The sequence below is a fragment of the Cyprinodon variegatus genome, unplaced genomic scaffold, assembly GCF_000732505.1.
Source record: "Cyprinodon variegatus isolate N-32 unplaced genomic scaffold, C_variegatus-1.0 Scaffold205, whole genome shotgun sequence".
Taxonomy (NCBI): Eukaryota; Metazoa; Chordata; class Actinopteri; order Cyprinodontiformes; family Cyprinodontidae; genus Cyprinodon; species Cyprinodon variegatus.
The window spans coordinates 836,642-861,714 of record NW_015150658.1 but is presented as its reverse complement, the minus strand read 5'-3'; the positions used below and the strand labels follow the sequence as shown (position 1 = coordinate 861,714).

Below are 25,073 nucleotides of genomic sequence, written 5' to 3'. Positions count from 1 at the left end.
TCCCCACAAGTACCTATGAGTCCCCAAAATTTCCTAGCATATTCCTAGGAAATTGTCCCCACCAGGTATTAAAGACATGGCCACCCCCCCACACTCACACAACTTCCTATACATATTAACATACACAGATACACATAATATAGTATGAGCCCTTCTATGTACAAAATATTACCAATCTTTGGGTAAATTCCAAAACATTTCAGTTACTAGTCCTCATTATAAATTACTTAATTCCATAAATGTTACAGTCACTCCAAAGTGATAAGTTACTCCAAAGTTATGAATGTCACCAAAAAAGTCAAGCAAATAATGAATAATTTCAGGTGCTTTTGTAATAATTAAATTTTTTAAAGAGTTTAATTAGAGAATATTTGATTTTGCTCCTAACAAGCAGTCCTGCTAACTGATTGTGCATGTCTCTAATACTTGTTATGAAAGAACAGTTTAGGACTGTTCTTTCAGTCTTTCAGGGGTATATTAGATTAGATTTAACTTTATTGTCATTACACAGGTACAAGGCAACGAAATGCAGTTTAGGTCTAACCAGAAGTGCAATAGCAGCAAATGCAGGATAAATAATGGTTCCATAAATACAGGACATGAGTTTCTACTGAATAAATATAGAAATGAATACCATTATAAACAGACTCTTACTAATGGATTTGTCCTATGAATATAATATATTGATAACTAGTGTTATGAACTAAATTTATAGCTGGATATGTACCGAATATAATATACAGGTGGATATTACTATAAATAGGGTTTTTACAGTTATGTACAATAGCATAATATACAGATGGCTTTTACTACAAAATGAATAAATAAAGTTTGGACAGAAGCTATCTAAATTAAGATGCAGTGGAAGGTAATTGCATATTACATTTAAAGTACGGTATTGCAAATGTATATGTAAACAATTGGTACTGTGAAGAAACAGTTGGCAGTGCAAATCAATCAATACAGTAGTATATCAAGATATAGCAGAACCAACAACTTCTGAAAGCAAGGTGGCGGCTTAATTATCCCTCTGAGCCATGATCTTCCTAAACTAAAGGTAACTGAGCTGAAAATCAACTGTAGAGTTTTTGAGTACTGGATTTTCTGCACACAAGCATACAACCCTTCGTCCCCCTCCAGTGGCCAAATGTGGAAAGACATACGGCTTGCCATTTTTTTCTTATAAGACTTTAGACTTAGACAAACTTTATTGTCAGTTTGTATACACTGAGTAAATGAGCAGCAGCTTAGCAGTGAAATGAACGATGAGCAGCAAATCCATAAAGTGCAGCAGTGATCAAATGTAAACAGTGTGGGGAAAAAAAACATGGTGTAAAAACCCATTGATGTGGAAGTTCAGAGCATTTCAAGACAAATATATATGGTGGGAATGTGCAGTATTCTGATTTGGTTTTATCAGTGTGATGCAGAGCAAAAGCATCACTTATACCAAGGTGCATCTTCCACAAAACACAGGCATGTAATACTGTATATCAAACTCAGAGGTTCAATTACAGACTTTCTAAGGGGTATGCAGACACATTAAACACTCCCAATAGACTTTTTTATGTTTACGTCTACAAATTATATTTTCATGGTGAAAAAAACCAACAAAACATTTTTTACAGACTTTCTGTACACACTGTTCCTCTGCCTCATCTGCACGGTACATCCCTCTGTCTCACATTTTCCTGTGGTGATCAACTTGTCATGTCTTACTGCAACAAATTTCCCTAAAGGACCCAGTGAATAGGTGCTCAGCAGGTATTTAAACCTGTTTATAAAACTAAGTTTACATCACCTCCCCATTGTAGAGTAATATCTAAGTTAAGGCCCTTAAAACCTGTGTCACTCCCACATTTAATAATCCATCTGCTCTACTTTATTTCATTATCTATAATTGTCATTATCATTATCAAATCAAAGTGGTTGTGTAATGGGGAAGCAGAAAAAGAGCCATATATACATACATTTCCAAAGTGTGTGCATATTTACTGTAGCATGGCTGAGCCACCTTTTTCAGGAATGCATCACAGAAACGGTCAAACTCCGGTTCTGCTAAGGGGTACTGGGAGTTGAGCTTGTTTGGATATCTGAATCATAGGCTTTTTTGGGTCTGGTTCCTCTTAGCAATTCCCCATAGATTGGAGGTGTGGGCAGATGCTGGAAAACGAACATCTGCATCAACGTGTATTTTTGATGGAGATTTTGGATCTTATTGTTGTTTACCTTAAGTTTATATAAAAGCCAGTGTAATCCGTTTGACTCACTGAGCAACAACTCCCTCTTTGGATAATGTAGCTTTTGACAAGCTTATTCCATAGCTTGTCAGTAAAAGGATGCATGAGGTACTCTAACATGTTCTGCTTTCCCTGAGGACTTGAGAGAACCCATTGGAATGATGGATAAACAGATGACATGGCACCTCAGAACATCTGCTACTTAAAGCAACAGAAATCTACTGTAAGCCTCTCCACTCCTCCTCTAGAATCGGACACCTTTTATATAAAAGGCAAAATGTTCTTTCATCCCTCAAGAAGACATTGGGTCTCTGAACAACTGTAGCTGTTTTTCTCTTTTGCCAGGGATAGACTGCTCTGACATTGCTTCTGGTTCCGAGTATCTTGACATGAGGAGTGAAATATTTGAAGCCAATAAGAATCCTAATAAGGCTTCTTATTGCACCTTTTTCTTCCTCTACATTTACACCACTGCAGTGTATTTTTCCACTTTTTTTTATGTTATCAGGCTTTGTTGATGTACAGTGCTATAGGGGAGTGTTAGCTTAGTGGTTAGAGCAGTGCGCTTGTGTTCTGAGAAGGTTGCAAATACCTGGTTTGATCCCCACAGACTCCACTCTGGGTTCCTGACAAAAACCCTTAACCCCACACTGCTCCCCGGGGGCCGCACAATTGCAGCCCACTGCTCTCCAAGGGAAAGAGTTTAAATGCAGAGGTAAAATTCTCCAGTTTGAGATCAATGAAGTTCAATTATTATTATTAGAATACAGTGCAGTTCAGATACAGCACTCAGAATAACCAACTTCTTTAGAAATTGCTTTTTGAGACTTACCTTCCTACTACACTGGAAAAACGATTTAGAAATAAGTAAAGATTTCTTAAATTAAGTATATTTACCCTTAATTTGAGTAAGTAGATGAAAGTTTGCCAATGGAATGAGTATTTTCACTCTTAAAATAAGATATGCTCTTGAAATAAGAAAAATTGTGTGTTCTTATTTTAAGTGTAAATTGTCTTGTTCCATTAGGAAAATGTCTCTATTACCTCTGCAATCCATGAACAAATGCACTTATTTTAAGAAAAAATGACTTGTCTACATTTAGATTTTTTTCCGGTGTAAAGGATGTCTTCTGAAGGTCATGTCAGCTGTCTTTTTCATAACTGTATAGGGCCATAATATGGCTTTTAAGCAACATTTCTACACCAAAAACACAATTATATTGCTTTATGACATTCAAATATTTGTTTTTCTGTATCTTGAAGCACTAATCATCAAAATAGCAAGCAAAAAAAAAAAGGCCTAAATAATTTTACCTTATTGTAATGAATTGGCAGTATCATTTTACAAAATGGAGACCAGCTTGAACCTTTTTTCACCATATAATTTTCTTTTTTAATTTTCTGAAATTCAGCTTTCAAAATAATAATATAATTTTATTCAGTCGTTCACATAGGTTCATAAGGTAACTTCTTCCCTAAACGAATGAAGGCTTTTTAAAGGGCTTTTTGACTTTACTCCAAATATCTTTTATTATCTTATATCAGATCATCTGAAACATCTAGGTGTGATAAAGAACAATAAAACCCCTTTTCCATTTTCCTAATAAACTGGTTCATAATATCAAGGTTTTCCTCTCTATTTGTTGTCAGCATGGGAATTAAAATTCTCCAAGTAATCCAAGGCCAGCATGGGGCTTTGTACAGTTGCAGAGTTTGAGCAGATCGAAACCTTCATTATTCTTAAAAAATGAAAACGTACCATCTTTTTATTTGAGGCAATTGATTTTAAAGATATAAAAGGAAAAACATTACACAGTTTGTCATAGCAACTCAGTTTTTAATATTATAAGATATAAAAATCTTCATCTTTATCATACAATAACATCTTTCCCTAACACCATCAGTCAAAAGAGGGAACGTTTTGCCACCAAACAATAATCAAAATAGAACATTGATCCCTTTTGAGGTAAGACAGCTTGTTATTAGTTTGTTCCGCCATACAGGTCTGTCCTTTCTGAATCACATTTTAACTCGACATCCTAGAGAAGATCACTGATCAGCTGTGTTGAAAGTGTAAACCAGAAAGAAGCAGAATGAAATTAAAATATGAATTGAAAAAAAAGAGGAAGGAAGGTCTGCTTGGCATTATCAGGCAGTTGTGTTTAAATGCTCAGTGAAATCAGGACAGCAGTGTGCAGGTTTGTCTCCGTACATTCTTACAGCAAAAGAAGAGACCTGTAGGCCAAAACATTTGTTTACCATGATCTGCTCAGCATGTCTTCCACCATTTTAAATCATCCCTTTCTTGAGACAGAAAAAAGAAAGAATACAATCAACAACAAAAGCAGCCAACACAATAAACAGCTTTCAATATGCATTTTTCAAGAAACACAGTGGAATAAACAAGAAACCGAAGCATCGAACAGATTTCAACATGCCACATTGTTCCTTGGGCAGATTTTCTTTCACAGAAAGCCAACTATTTCACTAGTCTTAGTCATAAAAATAGTAGACATCTCAAACAGATTTTTTTTTCTTTAATCAAGCAGAGAAAGAGAGCAGCAGAAACAAAGAAGCCACATGACATCTTCACGTCACCATGCCAATGACTCTGCAGACAGAACTGACGCACACTGCAAGTCATGCAACTCGCACTCACTCACGCATGTAAAATTAAACACAGGTATAGATTGACATCAACCCAAAAAACAACATTTCCCAGAATTCCCAATGTTGCGGTTTTAACCAGAGTCCCAAAATCAACATCTTAAATCTGCTTATTGAAAAAAAAAAAAAAAAGAAAGAAAAAAGGTTTTACAGCAGTTGGACGATACTGTGGCTTTGTGCTGTCCGTGCACATCCATTTGGCAGCACAACCAGAATATAAAGCTTCAAAAAAACGGAAAACAGACAACTGAACAGGCCAACAGACAAGCGTGCAACAGGAACAAATTACAGCAATGAGAGAAAACGTCCATCGTCACAACCAAAAGCACGGCTGCATCCACTCTGCCGCAGGTCATGCAAACGCACATCATCCCCCCCCAAAAAATACCCATACATCCCAGCTGTTAAATACCCCATCCCAACGCATCCCCTTTGCAGTGTCCTCATCGCTCGTCATCATGATCTTTAGCAGGTCCAAGTATGGGGCTCACAGCAGCTGGGGAGCCCACGCATGGAGGACGATAGCCGGAGCGGAATAACGTGATGTCACAAGATGAGTGCAGGACCACAGTCAGTGTTCCTTGGCTGGTTTTGGCGGCTGGACGCTACGTCCCAGAGCAAGCTGACTGGGCTGGTCTGGAGCTGGAAAGCTGTGGTTTTAAGATCCGGCTCCATTCAGCGGGATGGCTGTTTTTTTCTTTTCTTTTAAGTCGCTACAGGGAGGTGGAGGGCAGCTTCTTGACACGCCGCTGGGCCAGGAAGGAGCTCTCAATGGGTTTAAGCTCCGGAGGAGGCTGGGAGTTCTTCAGGGCAGAGTAGGTGGCTGCCATTGCACCCTGAAAAACAGAGATGACCATTTTTCTAAATGTAAGGCAAGTTTATTTGGATCGCAAAATTCAGTGAAAGGACAATTTAACGTGCTTTACATGAAAATCTAAGAAAAGTAAAAGTAGAATAAAAGCAAGAAAAGATAAAAACATGATCAAAGCAGGTAGTTAAACAAATAAAACAGTTGAACGACAACCTTCAACTAATAATACCTCGCTCACATTACAGCGAACTAAGTCATTGCTACGTCAAATCTCTTAGGAGAACTGTTAAAACCAGGAAACGCAAACATCATATGAAAGATAACTAAAGTCTTTCCTAAGTTTAAAAACAAACAAATGCAATAATAATATACAAAAAATACATTTAAACTACAAGGCGCAGTCCAAAGTTTGGAAAAAGTAAATGATCCTATTGACAAGAAGTCACTTAAACTAATCTAGGAAATGAGGCTCTTGGTATTATGTAAACATTACATTAGAATCTGTTCCACTGCTGATGAGTTTGGTTACCTTGACCAGTTTGAGGTCCTGGTGAGGGAGCTGACTGTTGGGTAGTTTGTCCCTCTGGACAATCCAGGGGTGTCTGAGGACCTGCTTTGCAGTGAGTCTCTGATGGGGATCCACATGAAGCATCTTGGACACAAGATCCTAGAAGTACCCAGACATTATTAATAACGTGAGAATGAGGGAAAATAGTGCATGAATAAATATTTGAGGAAACGTCTGCACCACCTTGGCAGCATCAGATACGGTGTCCCAGTTTCCTCCAGCCAGGCTGAAGTGGCCGTTTCCTATCCTGTTCAGGATCTCGTTAGGGGTGTCCTCAGGCCCGTTGGCAAACGGAGTAAAGCTGATGGAATTAAAATGAATAGAGAGGATTGAGTAAATAAGAATAGTGATTAAAAGACAAAGCATACGGACACAGCTGATGACTTACCCAGCCAGCATGGTGTACAGCAGCACCCCAAGACTCCAGATGTCACATCCTTCGTCGTAGCCTTGACGCTTCAACACCTGCAAGCCCAGATTACCATGCGTTACAATTTTGATATCAACATCAATCCAGGTGCAGCAGTTTGGACTCGTGGGTGCAACAGTTTGGACTCGTGACCCGCTCACCTCAGGAGCTACAAAGTTTGCAGTGTAGCATGGAGTCATAAGCAGCCCGTTGTTGGCACGCAGCTGCTTTGCAAAGCCAAAGTCGCAGATCCTGATGGACTCAGGATTTCCTGATTCGTCGACGTAGAGGATGTTGCTGGGCTTAAGGTCTCTGTGAACAACCTGCAAAAAACAGGAGGAGAGTAGAAAAAGAAAAGTGGAGGAAACCAGCAAAGGACAGACGGATGGGTTAATGACAGAAATGTGATATAGGAACTAATTTATTTCAGTACTTTAGTTCAGAAAATAAAACAAGAAAAGTTGAGATTTTTTACATACGGAATGATATGTTCTAAAGATGCATCTATATTGGTTTCAATGTTTTAGGCTTAAAGCTAATTGAAACCCAAAATTCTGTTTCCTTGTAAGTTAAAAAAAAGAATTGATAAAAACTATTTGTAGTTTATAATTGTTATAGTAAACACAATCATGGGAAAGCTGGCTGACTAAAAAATACTGCAGCTGACCTTTGGACCCTTCAGGTATAAGATGGTAAATAATAAAAGGTCATCACTAAATAAGCTGGCTGTTCACAGACTACTGTAAGCTAGAAAACTTAGTGGAAGGAAAAAGTGTGGCTAAAAACATTCACAGACAATGGGGATAACTGAAGCCTTAAGAAGTTTGTGAAGCAAAGACTTCTGAAGAGTTTTGTTGAGATCCCCAAGGTGTACATTAAGGCTAAGACCTGTGCTTCATAAAGGTTCCACACAGAGATGTGGTACCATAGCTGTGCTGATTTCCTTAGGCTCAGATAAAAACAAGATCCATATTCTGGATGGGGAGTGGAGATGCATAAAATAGAAGATTCTTGAGTTTCAGTTAAGTTCCTAAAATAAGCAATGATTTGAGTAGGAGCGATACCATCTGCTGCTGATGACCCACTGTGCTCCAATAAACTTAAACTTAAATTAACTCATAACTCTGCTTGTTTGATGTAATAATTTATGCAAAAGGAGACCTGACCAGACATGGGTTGTAACTAGTTACATTTACCTGTTGCATTACTTAAGTAGGAATAATTCTACTGTGCTGTCCTTCTTAATTTGTTACTTTTATTTGAATGATATTAACGTTAATTATTACTACTTGTGTCAAAGTTCTGGTGACTTTACCCCTCCCCTGTGAATAACTTGAGTAATTCAGAAATCAGGAGAAAATACAGTAAACAGTAGAAATTGTGAATAGGAGTTCTTTACCCTATCCTAACACATTTATAACATTCTCATTGCAAGGATTGGTTTCTTATGTTTTATGTAAAAAAAAATGATTTGGTAAGTGAAAAATTCGTCTGGATGTTTTTTTAAATTTTATAATGTTGACTTTTCTTAATGCATATTAGTCTTGAAAATACCAAAACTTTGGCATAAAGGTACTCTGACCATTAAATTGTATATTAGTCATTTACTGAGTTGGCCTGTTAACAAATATTTTTATAATTTTTTGTGAGTGAAGTAATCTTAAAGTAATGCTATTCTTAATCAAGTACCATTTTTGGGAAGTCTTCATTAACATTTTTGGACCCAATAAAAATATTTGTTTCTTTCTCGTGGAACAAATGCATTTTTCTGAATTTTGGGTTTTCTTTAGCTGTAAAATGTAATCTTGAACTCAGCAGCAATAATAACTTGAAGGTCAAATTTGCCTGTAAATTAGGGCTGAAAAAATTTATCGGATTCACTGATTATTGAAATAATCATCAACTAATTTAGCAATCGATTAATTGAGATTAGAGACTGTAAAACAGGCATTTAGCTGACAAAGCAACCCACTTAGAGCAGTAATTATACAAAGATTGTAAAAAAAAATTAAATATTTTGCATTTAAGATAAAAAAAAAAAGGTTTTCGTCCATCAATATGCAACGAGAACTCCTTTAGTGGAAACGTTTTTTTTTTTTTACCTGGTTTATTTTTGTAAAAAAAAATCTTCTTTAAGGAACCTTGGGCTATCCGATTGTTAATAGATTAATCGAAAAAAAAAAAAAACGACATATTAATCAATTTGCAAAATAATCATTAGTTGTAGCCCTACTTTCAATGATCTCATCATAGAGAAGGGTTTTCGTGCATCATGTAACAGTGCAGCGCTCCTTTAAAGAACATTAGCTGGAATAATTATTGGTGCTTTAATTTTGAACTTAATATGAATATCATGCATTTAAACAACAGTTTTGTTAGAAAGGTTTTAGAGGGTAAAACACCCAATTTACAATAGATGAATGAAAAATCCCTCCTTTTGAAGCAAACTAATCCAAACGCTCACCCCCTGTGAGTGGAGGTACTCCACAGTCTTTGTGATGGTGTGAAGCACGGCGCTGGCCTCTCGCTCTGAAAAGAACTTCTGCTTCAGGATCCGATCGAGCAGCTCTCCTCCGCGCATCAGCTCCGTCACCATGAACACCTGCTTCCCGTTGTCATACACCTTAAACAGAAGCATGGCTTCAGAAACCTGAAAGCTCTCTACTGACAGGCGGATGTTGATGCAGACTCACATCCTTCAGTGTAATGATGTTGGGGTGCTGTCCATATCTGAGCAGAATTTCAATTTCCTCCGACGGATCTGTGCTGGTCTTGTCAATCACCTGGAATAAACATTTACAGGTAGAGATTATTTTGGTCACATTTTTTTCTCTTCACTTTAAAGCAAAACACAACAAAAACCGACACAGATGTTTTGTTCTAAAGCTCTTCGCTATCCATAAAAATAACAGTCTCTTTTCTTGGATCTGTTCATACCTTGACAGCATACTCTGTGTTGGTGGCTTTGTGAATACAGCGCTTGCAGACAGAAAAGGAGCCCATGCCTATGTCCTCCTTGAGGATGTACCCGTCACTGAACAGAAGGTTTTTCCCATGTAGCTGCTGCAGAGAGAAAGTTGAAGCTTGGAAGCAGGAGTGACAGGCTAACAGAACCGACAGCGGCAGAGGACATTGATCATTGATGGATTTCAGGAAGGTCGTTTTCATCAGCTGTTACTCTAAATCTATTGTCTGCAGTTAATTATAATTCATTAAAAATTTGAAAAATACACATATTTTTCCCACTTGTGGTCAAATTCACCCTCTCCTGCATGGGAGGATCAGCATTTTAAAAACTGCAGAGCTACAGTGCCTGTTATGGGAGTTTTTTAAACCGGGTTTGAATGCAATAGGTTTGCATCAACATGTTAATCTACAAAGTATTGACTCACTGCAAAATACTGAAAAAAAGAGCATCTTTTTTTTAACTTCACAGTAATTCACTAACAGCTGTATCACAATAAACACATAAAATACACACATTTTTTTTAAGAAAACAAAAAAAAAGTAAAAGAGATCAATGGTTAGAAGTTACTGTATATTTTACTCTCATTCTGAACACAGACTAAAGCAGCTGCTGGATTAAGAAACTGTTTGGTGACTTTGAATATTCTTATCACCTTATTTCAGCAATTAAGCTTGTTGATGAACAAGTTGATGCAACCAGTTTTTACAATTACAGGGGGAAAAAGTCTGAGATTATAGTAAAAACAGGAGGATTATGAAGCTTATTAAGACATAAGGCTTATTCCCATTTGTTGTTGAGCAGAGGTGCTGCACAACAGATGGAGCAGATTTATTGTAATAAACATCTCAAAAGTTTGTTTTATGTTTCCTTTTTCAGTGATTAGGCAAATAGTGTATAATGGCCATGGATGCAATTTAAGATTATATCATATCATCATTCTCTGTTTTTAAATAATAGATGAAGATCTGTTTTTCTTTTTTTTTTTAAAGATAACATGTAAGCAGCAAGTTAATAGAAAGAATGATGATAGGTAAATTCGCTTAATTGCTATTTTGTTAGCAGAGGGTGAAATTTGCTTCAGGTGAAATATAGAGATGTTTATTTCTGTTGTCCCTATCTGGGACAGAACTGTTCTCCAGGCATGTTGGCATCCCTGCAGAGGGATCCACTTTTACACAAACCTACGCCTTTCACTCGTTCTACCCACATTTCCCTTACAGTGTTTCCCATTGTTTGCATGCTCAATAAGTGACGTGTTCTTATTACTGACCTGGACCACTGGGTGTGGTGGGGGCTGCGGCGGCTCTGCTAAACCTTCCTCCTCCAACAGAGTCGATGCAACAAAGCTGAAGCCTCTGAACAGCTGATGAGCTCCAGCACTCGGGGGGACACCAGGGGAGTCTGGGACATGGTAATAAATATGTGCGTTATAAAGACAAAATGGGAGGTGGGCCAACTGCAGCACCACATTTCAGTGGTTCACGTCTCACCTTTGGGTGTGCGAGAAGTAAACTCTGAGTCAAAGTAGAAGGTATCGTCTGGACGGGCTACAGCCGGCCTGAACGGCGGCTTGACTTCCCTTCGGAACAGTTTCTGAGGAACATGGAAAATTTTTAGGACCCCTGAGTGTACAGCTGATGCTTCAGTACCATCTGGAGAACAACACTTACATTCCAGTCTATAGTGGAGAAGAAACCGTGCCTCTTTATTTCCTCTGCACCATCAGCACAGGATCCTACAAGCATGACGGCATAATTAAGCAGAATCAAAAACAAGCAAACGTGACTCTAGATAAATCTTTTCCAAAAATTGTGTCAGAAATTCCGCCTTTGATAGAAATAATTTTTTTTTTTTTTTTTTTACTAACCAAGTCTGTTGGCAGGGTTCCTCTTGAACAACGCCCTCAGCAGAGACTGGGCTTCAGCACTAAGGAACTGAGGCATTCCTAGGCGTGCCCTGCAGGGGATACGGCATACGGCAAACGGCTTTAATCACTGCACCCAAGGCACAGGGGTAGTATGAGACAACAGATATTTTGTTCACACTGATGTTACTCACTTTAGGATCAGATTCATCGTCTCTTTGCGGTCCTTCCCTTGAAATGGCAACGATCCCGTCAGCATCTCAAACTAGCAAAGGAAACTTAGTCAGTATGGATGAATACATGGTTAAGATTCAGTATACAGAATAACTATCATTTCTTTCAATCTTCTCACCATGAGGACCCCGAACGACCACCAGTCGGCACTGTGGGTGTGACCCTGTCTGTTTACAACCTCAGGAGCCATGTATTCTACAGTACCACAGAATGAATAGGCCTTCTTCTCATGATCAATGGCTTCCTTGCACAAGCCGAAATCTGAAATACACAACAAAAGAAAACTTTTAAACAGTGTCTCTTATCTTCCTCTTTATAATAAGTCTCAGATTTTCTGCGGCGTTTAGGTCAAAATGATTTATGCCCAATTAGGCACCATGATACTGTGTTCTTTAGTTTAAAATTAGTTTTTTTGGGATTTAGGAAGGTTAACAGTACCTAAAGAAAACAAATTACAAAAAAAAAAGCTCAGCAGGAGAAGAAAAGCCAGAGATTAGATGTGCTGAGTAGGACCTTTATTTCCAATTTGAATAGAGGACTTGCCTTGTGAACCTGCCCGAAACCAATATGCTACGTTCATCCTGCATGCACTAGATACAGCAGAAGCTAGTTTACATGCAAAGTCAAAGGTTGACATGCATCCAGGCGCAGCAAAAGGTCCTAGAAGCGCCTCATAAGCTTCCGAGCATCTGAAGCGCGAAAAGCTACCAAAGCAGCAGGTGCTGGAGTTGGAAAAATTTAATTTTTGCTGTTTCATCGCACCACATCAACCAATCAGAGAAGCTGATCTGGGAGCTGGCAGGGAGACAGGCACAGCGTTGATGCAGAGAGCTATGAACACTCCTCTGAAACAGTTTATTAACGCCTAAATTAACTTAAAATGTTGAAACCTGCCGGCAAAATATGTTTGCCTTTATTATTCTGGTGCCCACAGTTTGGATTACGTACATAAAAAAACACCTTCCAGTCTTGTCTGACTGCACAGACAATGTTTTCAGGTGGACTTTCTCACTTAAAAACATATTAAAACTACTTTATACCCACTGATCACAGCAAATATAGCAAAACCGCTCTCTGCCACTGAACACAGGAGCAGCAGAAGCATCAGATTCATTTTGATGCACTTCACTGGACGTCAGACCTTAATGTGGACAAACATAAAAAAATTAAGCAGCAGAAGCTTTTTTGCTGCTTCCAGTGCTTGCGGCCTGAACGTTGCATTATTCATTAAAATAAACCAAGCAACACTTTGGATTTCATCCACCATTGTTACAGGCAAAGAAAGGATAGGGTACCTCCGCCTGACGCGCATCAGACCCACTTTTTGACTACACAGCTAGAGCAACATATAGATGCTGCAGCTGCGCGTCAGACCTTAACTTGTACAAGCATCAAACATGAAGCTGTACGTGCGTTTTTGCTGCTTCCAGCGATTGCGGCCTGAATGTAGCAATAGGCTTTACTTTATAATCCTCTCAATAGTTTATAACTTGTCCTTGTGAAGCATTTTCTTAGTTTTTCCTTCCATCTAACTTTCCAGTAGGACGCTCAGGCCGAGCGTTTATGGCTCATTCCTTTTGGGTGTCAAACACGTCCTGCTGAGTTTAGTTCAAAAGTAAAAAATTCTGATTGATTTCTAATTGACAAAATAAAATTTGGGTTTTTAATTATCAGCATGTAATTTCATTTTCAACAGTTGCTGTTATGTAATAATCACGTAGAAGCCTTTCAGTTTTTCAATGAAATAAGACTTTTCATTTATCTTCTACTTTATAGACATGAACTTGTACATCTCGTCTTTAAAGCATCCTAAAGTCGTCTTTCCTTCAGTGACATCAGAACTCATACTGGCTATAAGATAAAATGTAATGTAATGTTAGGTTTACATAAAGATAAGACTGACGCTGTGCTGAAGGCTAAAAAGGGTTTGCTCTAATTAAACTCTGACAGGTGAAGGAGGAATTGAAAGGCTTACCTGTGAGTTTGATATGCCCCTCCTCATCCAGAAGGATGCTGAGGAAAACAAGACAGAGTATGAAGAATTAAAATGAGCATTAGGATATTCAGGATGAGCAAAGATCACAGTCAACTCTCTGGAATAACGTTTCCTTATGGTGTCTATCAGCAGCTGCTATCAGCAGCTGCTTTTAGGAGAAAAAGAGCAAAGAAAAAACTCCAGGAGGAGCCAGCAACGCACATCTTAAAAGCTCAACAAGAATTCTATGAAGAAGAAATCTATGCACTGATCTGTCAAACATTCATATGGTGGAAAGAGTGTCCAGAGTGACCTTTTTATTCTCTATTTGAGATGTATATATTAGGCACGAAGTGTTGGATGTCCATAAATCTCATGCCAGGTCTCAGATGGGGTAAATGGCCCATATAGCGCTTTTTCAAGTCAGAGGACTTGACCAAAATGCTTTAAACTACATTCAGTCATTCACCCATTCATGCACACACTCACACACAGATGGGCTATGTAAGGTAGGTTAATGACGGTAAGGACCAACGACGTAGGAGAGGAAATCCACCTGTCATAATGATTAGACCATACCAGGGCAAAAATTATTTGAACGGTGCCAAATGTGAGATTCATTTTCATTAAGGGTTATTTCACTTCATCTATTTTTTCCCCTTCTCCTTCAAAGATCAGAGAGGCTGCCTGCAGAAATATCCATTAGGCTGAGCAGTTAACCAATGGTTATGGGAGATTTAAGCAGAAAATATCCCAGCAGTACCATGATTTCTTACTGTATTTGACTTGAAAAATGTAATGTCTGATAGGAATACAAGAACGAATGTCCCTTTATTAACGTCGCTTGGTGGAACTCAGGTATCATAGCAGGTTAAATAAAAGTACATTAAAGATAAAGTAATTAAATGGAATAAATTAGATTTTAAATGGCATTATATCAGGGGAAACCAAATAAAAACCAGCGGGGTCGGAAAAAAGAAAATTATAATCTGTTACACACTTTAGCAGATTTTAACACTGAAATAAAATTATGTTTTTATGCATCCATGTTACACAGAGTTTTTAAATAAATTATATATATAAGAACATTTTTCCATTTTAAAATCTAAAGTGTTTTTTGAAGTAGAGAACAACGATCGCTCAGTTTCACATATTTTATAAAACACCTGAACTGACCGTTTGTTTTGTTTTTTCTTTCATTTTTATGGCTTTAGTGGGCTTCAGGCTGCCCTGCAGGCTTTTAAATCTGGGTCTGAATGGCGACAAAGCCATTCTAAAGCACAAATCAAGGTGCTCATTCGTGAGCCTGGATCAATATTTATTTTTAATTATGCTCATAGCGGAGAATACTGCTTTACAGCAGCAGGTTGAGACACACGTACTCAAAATGTGCAGGGTCATCTTTGAGCACACCATTTCACTTTTCTGTCACCAGTTCACCACACTTCACACTTCCACAGGTTTGCCTGCTGTGTCTAAAAGTAGCTAGCGGCAACAACCCAGACTGACAGCTCATTGGCTAATTGGCATCATGTGCAGCCTGGTCCCGAAGGGCTTTACTGTACAAACAGGAGAAACGGCGCAAGTCAAGTTACACACTGTTGTCGGACAACATGAGGTAATTTATTAATGTTTTAAATCAGGTTGAGTCAGGATTAGTGAGCAGGTGGGTCCGGATCCGGACCGAGGTCCGCTAATCCGTGACCTCTGCTCTATATCATTAAACTCAAACAAACGAGGGTGGCATAATAGTGTAGGGCCTGATAAAGACATCAGTGAACAGAGGTAACCCTGGCATTCAACTGGATATATCAGTACTGCAAGTTTGAACTATGGTAGCACAGCTTCTGATGCAGGACTATAGAATATTTGGATATTCTATTTTTTTTCATCAGTGGTTCAATGGTTTCATCCATGGGTTTCTGGAAATTGGAAGATCAGGGATATGCAAAGTTAAAAGGTCTTTTTTCTCAGAAACTCTTTCTCATATTGATGTAAAATACTTTATATTTTCCTGTACTTTTAATCACTTATTAAAAACTTTATGTATTTTACTGGTTTAAAATCTGCTGATTTTAGTTGTCTTCAGTTTTATCATTTTTTTTCTATATACATTTTCCTTTAATATTTGTGATCCCAGTTTTGATTCTGAAGAGAATTTCAGAATATGAGCTTCACAAAAATTTCTGTCCATCTCTTTCTTATTGAAACATTGACTCATTAATTTAAAGCATTGCCTGTTGATCAAACATTTTTGTGTCATGCAGTCTTGTTTGTTTCCACATATGTTTTTATTGCATCGTGTTTTTATCTTATGTAAAGATCAGCATCTTCCTTGTATCTGATAAAAACTGATTGAACTATTGAATAAAATGTTTGTCAGGATCTCTTACACTTTTAATAGATCACTAAATACTTTCTTCTGGCAAGTATGTAACTAAAGTAATGTGGGAAAAACTGTTATCGATTCATTTTCATAAGATGCTAAATACAGAATTAAAAGGAAGGAGTACCACTTCTTACAATGCCATGTATGAAAGCGATAAAAGGTTAAGTTTCTGATTCGACAAAGAAGATAAAATGCCTAAGACCTAGGAGTGTAAATAATAATCATTTAGTAGTGATGCATCAATCCAACAGCCAACGATCTGATGCATCGCCACATCAGCAAGAGTATTGATTCATGTTTTTTTTTCTATTTTTATCTATTTGCTCCTGGACATAATTCTGACTCCCGTGCTGCGGTGGCGCTAAACCTATTTTGCCCTCCTACCTCGCTTCCTTTAGCCACTAAACTCTTTCCGTTGCACACACACTCGCGTAAATAGTAGTCAAGACAGACATGGCGGAGGAAAATGAAGATGACTTACACACCCCTCGCGGGTTCAAGTCATTTGTGTGGAAGTATTTTGGGTTCCATAAGTAAATGAGGTTTTCCTAGGTGGAGTACAACTTTGCTACTTCTGTTATGTGCTGTTGTTTCTGAAATAAAATGCATAACGATATTACAGCTTTCATTGATTTATTTCAAATATGAAACATTTTCTAGCCTGTAAGGTAAAAAAATAAAAAATTAACCAATTAATCGAATCGAATCATATTGTGGTGTAGTCTTGAGTATCGAAAATAATCAAATCGTTGTATCGAATCGCCATGATGAGTGTGATTTACACCCCTACTAAGACCTCTGCAATAGTTTCTGTGCTTAAGCTTAATTTAATAGAAAACTTGGCAGTTTTTGTATTTATTTAGACCTACATATATTTTGAATTTTTTCTTTTTGTGTGCAGGATTTTCTTGCCTCTTTGTTGTTAAGTGTTTCTTGCTTCATTAAATAATCCATTTTATAATTGTCATCACTGTGGTTACATAAAGTATGATTCTTCTCTTACTTTTCAGGTTTGAGATCTCTGTAAATGATGCCCAAGCTGTGCAGGTGGTCCAGTCCTAGTGCAAGCTCCGCCAGATAAAACTTCACGTCCTCCTCTGTGAACATCACCTGGAAGGGATGAGAAAAGTAGAATTTCACGAGAGAGGAAGAGATAGAAATCGTAAAAAGAGAAACACCCCAGGCGAATCAGCTAGTAAGATAAACAAATAATGATTTAAGAAGGAATTCACAAGCTTCCTTCACCTCTTTAGAAAGTCTGGTGAAAAGATCCCCCCCTCGGAGAAAGTCCAAGATCAGGTACAACTTCCCTTCAGTCTGGAATGCTGTTAAAGAACAGATTTAATGGAAGAAAAAAATTAAAAACAAAGAATTAAGACTTCGGAGCTCAAATAACCAATAAATTCTCGGTTCGAAAAATGCAGCGACTTTGGTTCAGCTCACCGTAGTGCAGCTTGACAACAAATGGGTGATTGACATCTGCTAGGATGTTCCTCTCCATCTTGGTCCTCACACGGTCTCTTACTGAAAGGGAGAAGAGTTTTAATGCTTACATAAATTTCATGCTGTTGAATTTAATGCTGTACAAAAATAAAAAAAAAATCATCTTTCAGGTTTGATTTAGAAGTTTACAAAAAACAAATTCATAAGAGTTGGAAACCTGATCAGCAGTCTTAGCTTTAGGTCTTCCTTTAGCTTTCTGCATTAATTGAGCATCTAATGTTAAACAGATGCTGTGGTATCCAATCAGTGGGGAATAACCCTTGTTATTTTCATACCGCAGCCCTGGACCTTTTATCTGTAAATTCAAATAATGTTGTAGCTCTTGTAGAATATTTTAATGAGGACAGAAAGATGAAATCTATTTAAACAAGAGGCTCAAAAGAAAGTCAGTCCTTTGTGTCTTTGAATGCAAATTAAAAGCATTTCAGTCGCCTTCAATTTGCAACTTCACCACCAGGTTTCACTGTTTGCTTCATGCCTTCTAAAAAAAGAAAACTGATGAGCTTTGGATTTGGTTGGTTAGTGTACTGGTGTGTTTTCCGATCTCTTCATCTGGATGACAACATTGTATGCACTTTTATTTATGAGTTATGAAAAGGATGTCAGGTTCATCATGAGCTGTTAAAGTTAAAAATAAAGTTCTAAATAAAGTCAGTAAAAAAAAAAAAGAAAAAATCCTTGCAAGCAGTTTTTTGGGGGGGGGTTTGCAGTTTTGACCAAAAACATAAAACCTTAGGTTTGATTTAGAACTTGAGGGGAAAAAAAGTACCACGTCTTTCTTAACAGTGTGTAAACATGTGGTTCTAACTTTCATTGATCAGTATTTTGTCTGAAGCCAGGAACAAAATTCACTGCAGATTTGTGAAATTCACAAAAAAATTGCCATTTTCTGTGCCCGTTGTTTATCAAACTGGTGAGACCACACCACCTGTGAATGAGAGGCAAAAAACCCACTGAGAGCTGGTGTGGGCGGGGCACAGGGGTGGTGGTCTTTGCTCAGATACCGCTGTTTGTAGCGGCTTTTGACTAACAGGAAAGCAGAAACACTTTAACAAGAAAATGTGGCTAAAAACCACAACAGCAAGAAAAAAAAAAAAATCAAACTGAAGCCAAAGCAAAAGCTTTTCCTGTAGCCTGGGAAAGTACAGCTCTGTGAAAAGATTAACATAAAAACTAAGACAAAAAAGCTAAAATTTCTGCACCTTTAAGAGTTGCCTTCTTCAGGACCTTCATAGCATACAGCTGGTTGGTATCTGGAGGGGTCACCTTTCGAACAAGGAACACCTAAAAACAAAGCAAAAAATTTTTTAAAATACATTACATTTAATATAAGCAAAGTAACACAATGGGGCAACAAAGAGGAACATGGAGGGAAAGATGTTACCTTGCCAAAAGATCCCTGTCCCAACACCTTGAGCAGCTCAAACTGAGAGGCGTCCGCTTTCTCCGAGCCCTCTTTGACCACATGGGTGATGTTGATCTCCTTAATATCTCCATCTTCCTAAAGAGAGAAAAGTCCAGGAGATCAGGAAATCAGTCTGCCTTCCAAACGGCGACAACAACTACAAGATTCTATTTTTCTAACATGAAAGTGTGTTCTATGTTTCCACGTAAAAGTGTCGTCTGGTGCAAATAGACCTGCATTAAAATATAACTGCTCAGAAAGAGGAAGTGGTGGTAAATAGAGAGAAATTCGTGCAAGTGTGACAGATTACACCTCGATGGCTTCTCATCATTGTGATGCTGCATCTTTCTGGAAATTATGGGGCCTGTGATACTAAATGGAAGTACACTGTCGATTGCGAAAAGGGAACGGTTGTGGTTCGCTGTTTGTTTTCTGTCACAAGCTGCTTAACCTCGGCTTCAACTTTTCGATCAAGGGCTTTTAAAGGCAGGTCTAACACTGGGTGGAGGAGCCTCGACTAAACAGCAACAGAAAACCAAAGCATCAAAGGCAGAAACCATTTATTTTCTTTATTTCTTTTCTCTTTGAGTGCAAGCCCTTTCAGCTTTAGGTCAAATATACAAGATCTACAACCAGGAAACATGCAGAATTAACCTTTTTTCTTCCCTGTAAGATTAAAAACTAACAAGTATTAAATGCACAAGTGTGTAAATCAATTAATTGAGTTTAACAAGTAAAACACAGAGATTTGTAACACAGGTCTATATCTCAGGTATTTAATTCTGCTTTTTGATTATAAATTAATGAAAAGTAGGGGTTAAGAGTTTCACCAAAAATAACATTGCAATTATTTTAACCAAAATTGGAACTATGATTTTAATTTTCATTTGCATTAACATGCATGAAGATTATGCACTCCAAGGTCTCATTGTTTTCATGACCTCATAGGTTGCTTGTCTAAGTCTATTGTTGCAGGACTTTACCGTTACTTGAAAAAGTGCTTTCTTCTATTAACTGTATAGATCTGTGTGCTAGCTGCAGCTCTCTTTCCTTCTAGGGTTGCAGCATCACTAAGCACATTTCTGCCACCTGAAGGGCTGGAGTGAGAAAACAAGTATCTTACTCCTGTAAAATGGACCAACATTTTCCTGACTCGCGATTTGAGTTTTGTTAAATTGTGAATATATCGGATATGGAATTAATTGCACATTCAATATTTTAATACAGAAAGGCTATTCTGTGGCCTAAACAATAATGGGAAAAACTGCAAAGCTGATATTATCCGGAAGGCAAGGAGAATAAAGCACAAAAGGTTCATTTCAAAGAAGCGAGGTCTCCACAGGCATATCAAGTAGGGATGCCCAGATACAACATTTTCATTTCTGATAGGTTACATATATTGCAGCTTTAAGTATCAACCACATTCTCTATCAACATAAACCATACATATGTACATTAGGGATGGGACGATTTATGAAAACCGTCCGAACCTTTCGGTTTTGACTGTCTCGGTTCGATTCGTGTGTGTTTCGTTCGGTTCATGCGCTGCTCCTTTTTCTCATAAGCGAAGCATTTACACTCCAGAGCAGAAGGTGGCGGTACTGCAACCAAAGCCAACCACCAGTAGTAAACAAGAAGAAGAAGAAGCGAAGCAGCTTAGCCGGGTGTAGTAGGAGAAAAAATTGTAGAGAATTGTGTCGGACTGGCGAGTTGGAAGACGCGCCAGCAGCACTTTATAGGTCTGCTGTATGGGACCACTAGGACGTAAAACAATAGAAAGCGTATAGGCAGAAGAAATGTAACAGTGCCACAAAAAAATGGCCATTAATGTACCTCCACTACGTTTTGCAGTGTGGACCAACGTAGTGGGGGTACATTTTCCCATGAGACTGTGTTGCATTTAGAGTGACCTACGATGACGGCGGAAAGAAAGTTATGGATAAAAGTGCAACAGCGTGCAAGCATTGTGCAACACGTTTTGTTTATGCTAACAGCAAAATGACCAACAACTAACCCCGAAATCCCACATACTCCGTCAGCAACCCCCGCTCCGCCCCGCTGCGCTCCAGACCGGCTGCTCAAAGCAAAGCCTACAGCCCCCACTGTGGCTCCCGTCCGCTCCCCTCTGAGTTCCTTGGAGATAGTAGAGAGCATGCGCGAGATGATTAAATTCAAAGCAGCAAAACATACGGAAATGATCTAGGGTTTCCACGGATCATTAAAAATAATTACAATCCATTATTTTTGGGGGGATTTTTTAATTAATTTCATAAATTTTTATGGGATTTCGGTGTAACAATCAACATATACCGAATCAAACCGAACCGAAAACCGTGACCACGAAACCGTGAATCGAACAGAACCGTGGATTTTGTGAATCGTTCCACCCCTAATGTACATGGTTCCTTTTGTAGCGGGCAATCTAAGTAAAGAGCCGTTTAGGCAACACTGTTGTCAAACAACAGTCAACAACAATAGGTAAGAGAACAGCTGAATCATTCACTATTAATCAACCGGTTACATGAACTATAAATAGAAGCAGGATTCCTTTATCCTAGATTTCAGATGCTGGTTGATATATTCTAAATTCAGATATATTTTTTTTAAACTGTTGATTATTTTTTGATTAATCTATTAAAATTCAGAAAGCTAAAGGTTTCTTAAATAATTTAATTATTTTTTTTTTTTTACAAAATTAAACTAGTTAAAATAAAACTCTTTTTCACTTGAGGAGTTCTGATTAGAGGATATTGACTGACAAAAAAATTTTTTTGTTATCTTAAATGCAAAATGTTAATATTCTTTTTTACAATTTTGGTAGAATTACTGCTCTAATTGGGTCGCTCTATCAGCTAAAGGCATATTTTACAGTCTCTATACTCCAGTTAACAAATACTACTAAATTAGTTGACAATTATTTCAATAATCAATTAATTCGATTAACTGTTTCAACCCTAATCTGACTGATTTTTGATATAAATATTGGATCAGGACATCCCTAAATATGATTGTAAGACAAGAGGTAGAAAGAGGTGTAGTAAAAAATAAAGGAGCAAAAGGAACATGGAAAGCCTTGAGAGGATTATGACCCAAATCCAACAGAAGAGATCAAAAGGTCTGGTCTGGACCTGGAGTCCGAGCACTAAAAGTCATTAGACATTGATGTATGCAAAACATTAGTTGCAGCTATGGATTGTATGTGTTAAGCCACTTATTTAGATATCAGTCAAATAACATCTAAAGGAAGAGTGGAGAGGCACGTGATCTAAGCTGCTTGGGGTTCAGTGTGAAGTTTCCACAGTCAGTGGTGAGAATCCCAGCATCTGCTGGTGTTGGTCAGCTGGGTTTTATCCAGCTCAGTCAGTGAAGCCGTTTAACAGAAAAATTTAGAGAGCTACCCACTTCCTTCAGCTGATAATCTTTACAGGTATGCTTTTTATTTTCCACCAGAAAATATGAGCAGCTCAGTAGAACTTCAGGCTGATCATCTTCATGCCACACCTCATTGATGCAGTAATTTGTGCAAAAGAATCCCCAACCAATTACAGAGTGCTTTAAATGCACATTGCATGGAAGGAGGACATTGTTCTGTTTAAAAATGTTCTAATTGCTCTCATGTAAAGATGCATTTTTCTGACAAAATCATTTAGTTTTTACAAGATATAAGCCAGATCAATGTTTATCCTTGTTCAATCAAATTGAAAAAGATAAACATTTATCACAATGTGTTAAATCATCATTGAAAAGAGATTCAACTTTCAACTGCAGCAGAAACTTAGACCAACTTTTTTACGACAGTTTTTTTTTAAATCAAAATATCTAATATTTGCCTGTATTTACTGGAAATGAAAGTGGAAACAAAATAGAACTGCTTTTTAATTACTGGAAGAGGAAGTAGTTATAAATAAAGTAACTAAGACAGGAACAAATAGCAGCAGCTTATGAAGATGCTCTGGAGGTGGAAAAGTGGTTGTTTCTATAGACACAGATCCTATTTATAACAAGTTATTTAATTATCCATGACCTGAAACATAAAATATGAATCAAAGCCATGTTCAGACAGTTATTAAACATTTTGAGCATTAAAGATTAAAAAAAAACATCCTTCCACAACACAGCTAGAGACCACTGCAGCCTGAAATGTATTTGACAACAGGAAACCAGAGTGGGTTGAACTCGGCAGGCACTCAGTTGCACCTTGTTCCTGATCAGCTACTGATAACAGCAAACACCAAGACACGTTTGAACCCCACATCGAAAACAATTCAGAATCCTCTAAGCGTTAATTCAAAGAAGATGTGATGACTTTACCGTCCACTCGTTCCGGGGTTCAGGTGGAAAGTCAGTGCCGGCGCTGCTGCCAGCTGCAGCTGTGGACCTGCAGCTGTTGCAGTGAGTCAGGGGCTTGTTCTTTCTGAACGGGTAAAGGGACAGCATGCGGCTTAGCTTGAACTTTTTCTTCTCCTTTTCCATCTCAGCATTTTCCAAGCTGTTGTATAACTCTGCCCTCATCCATAACCCGGAAAACACTGCATTAACTCACACAGCTCATCAGTAAACTTCTCAGAGTACAAGCGCACTTCAGACTCCTGTGTGCACTCATGTTAGGGTTTACACTGCGGGCTGCAGGTAAAAATGGAGAAATCTCTCTCTGCCTCTGGTCTTTATCTACTCTCCTGTAGCGGGGTCATCCTGCTATGATGTTCAGAAGTGTTTCTTCTTCTTTTTCTCGCCTCTTCTGCCTTACTGCCTGTTTTGGCCTGATTAGCGTTCTGCCCTCACAGCTGAAAAAAGCTGCAACTAAATCAAGCAGGAAGGAAGAACTGGCTCTTATTCTCAGAGTCCTGCACCCAACCTGTGGAACGCAAACATCTGTGACTGAGAGAGAGAGAGAGAGACAGACACAGAGCAAAAAAATGCACAAGAGGTAGATCTCACCACAAACAGAGCGACCGAGAGGCAAACAAGTTAGAGGAAAGTGTAGATAACAACAAACAAGCAAATAGTCTGTAAATATAATTTCAGACCAAGCTAAATATATAATTTGAAGTGTTTATTAATAACCTCCTAGATCAAAAAGCTTAATTTTTTGTCGTTTCCCACAATTCAACACAGAAGTAGGAGTTGGCAGAGAGAGGATGATCTGAGCTCACAGCCTGCCTCCTTTCTGCTCAGCCAGTCCCTACAAACAGATATTCTGAGTTATTAAGTTCTCCTTTACCGTTTAGCTCCTCCTTACCCTGCTTTCATCATTGCTCCTAAAACATAGACATCTTAAAAAACTGGCATTTATTTAAAAAGTTCATTTATTTAATGTACTTAAATATTCAAGCTTATTATATAGATTCATTACTTATACACATCTTATAGTAATAAGTAGATTTTTTAATACAGAAATATGGAACTGCTAAATGTACATGTACTGTTCAGCAGACGCTTTTAATGATCAGAACTCATTTTGCATGTTATCGCATCAGTGCTTGTGGTTCTGCTGAGGTGTTCAGGAAGCCAGCCTGCTTTGCTGTAGCTGGTCTGCAATATTGGGCCTGATGTCTCATCTTCCTCTTGATATTGACCAATAGATTCTCTATGAAATGTGTTCACGCCCGTTTGCTTCCCGATCCAGTGCAGAAATTGAAGCTATTGGTTTTGTTAGCAGTTTCAGCAGATGCAAAGCGCCACTGGAAAATTAGGGAAAGCATGTTGTACTTCTAAGTAAAACATATAGGAGCAACATGTCTTTTCAGACTTAAGAGACAACCAGGATTTAAAAACAAACAATAAAAATCTGTTTTAATGTGATCTTTGTTTTATTGCACCCTTAATGAGGTACAAAAGAAAGAAACTGCAATAAAACCTACAAAGGAATAATGTATTTAATCTGTTTTCTGTGCAAAATGGTGTTTGTTGATAGATATCCAAATCCAATTATTAAATTAAAGGTAATTTGTCAATTCTTCTAGTTTGATAGAAGTTTTCAGTCAAAGGAGTTAGATTTTTTTTAAAAATAAAGACCAATACATAAACAGCAGACAAAGAG

The 25,073-nt window shown here is 37.9% G+C and overlaps 1 protein-coding gene across 1 annotated transcript; it reads right to left on the bottom strand.

Moving 5' to 3' along the window:
- Positions 1-4,042: 4,042 nt before the first annotated feature.
- LOC107088073 (ribosomal protein S6 kinase alpha-1-like) lies at positions 4,043-23,837 on the bottom strand. Its single transcript, XM_015380009.1, has 21 exons — positions 23,345-23,837; positions 19,013-19,129; positions 18,831-18,912; positions 17,569-17,649; positions 17,371-17,450; positions 17,129-17,235; positions 13,737-13,774; positions 11,880-12,022; positions 11,722-11,792; positions 11,531-11,619; positions 11,334-11,398; positions 11,154-11,256; positions 10,934-11,064; positions 9,633-9,758; positions 9,389-9,478; positions 9,160-9,318; positions 6,857-7,018; positions 6,675-6,751; positions 6,470-6,587; positions 6,248-6,385; positions 4,043-5,743 (listed from the first exon to the last, which is right to left on the bottom strand). The coding sequence occupies exons 1-21, from the start codon at positions 23,543-23,545 to the stop codon at positions 5,621-5,623; spliced, it is 2,301 nt and encodes a 766-aa protein (XP_015235495.1). The 5' UTR covers positions 23,546-23,837; the 3' UTR covers positions 4,043-5,620.
- Between the last annotated feature and the right edge of the window lie 1,236 nt (positions 23,838-25,073).

Excerpts from the sequence above, each read along its gene's own strand:
- LOC107088073 (XM_015380009.1), bottom strand. The coding sequence starts at position 23,545 with ATGAGGGCAGAGTTATACAACAGCTTGGAAAATGCTGAGATGGAAAAG. Across the intron at positions 11,065-11,153 it reads TACTTCTCGCACACCCAAAG|ACTCCCCTGGTGTCCCCCCG; the intron begins GTGAGACGTGAA and ends ACCATGTCCCAG. Across the intron at positions 6,588-6,674 it reads CTGTACACCATGCTGGCTGG|CTTTACTCCGTTTGCCAACG; the intron begins GTAAGTCATCAG and ends TAATTCCATCAG.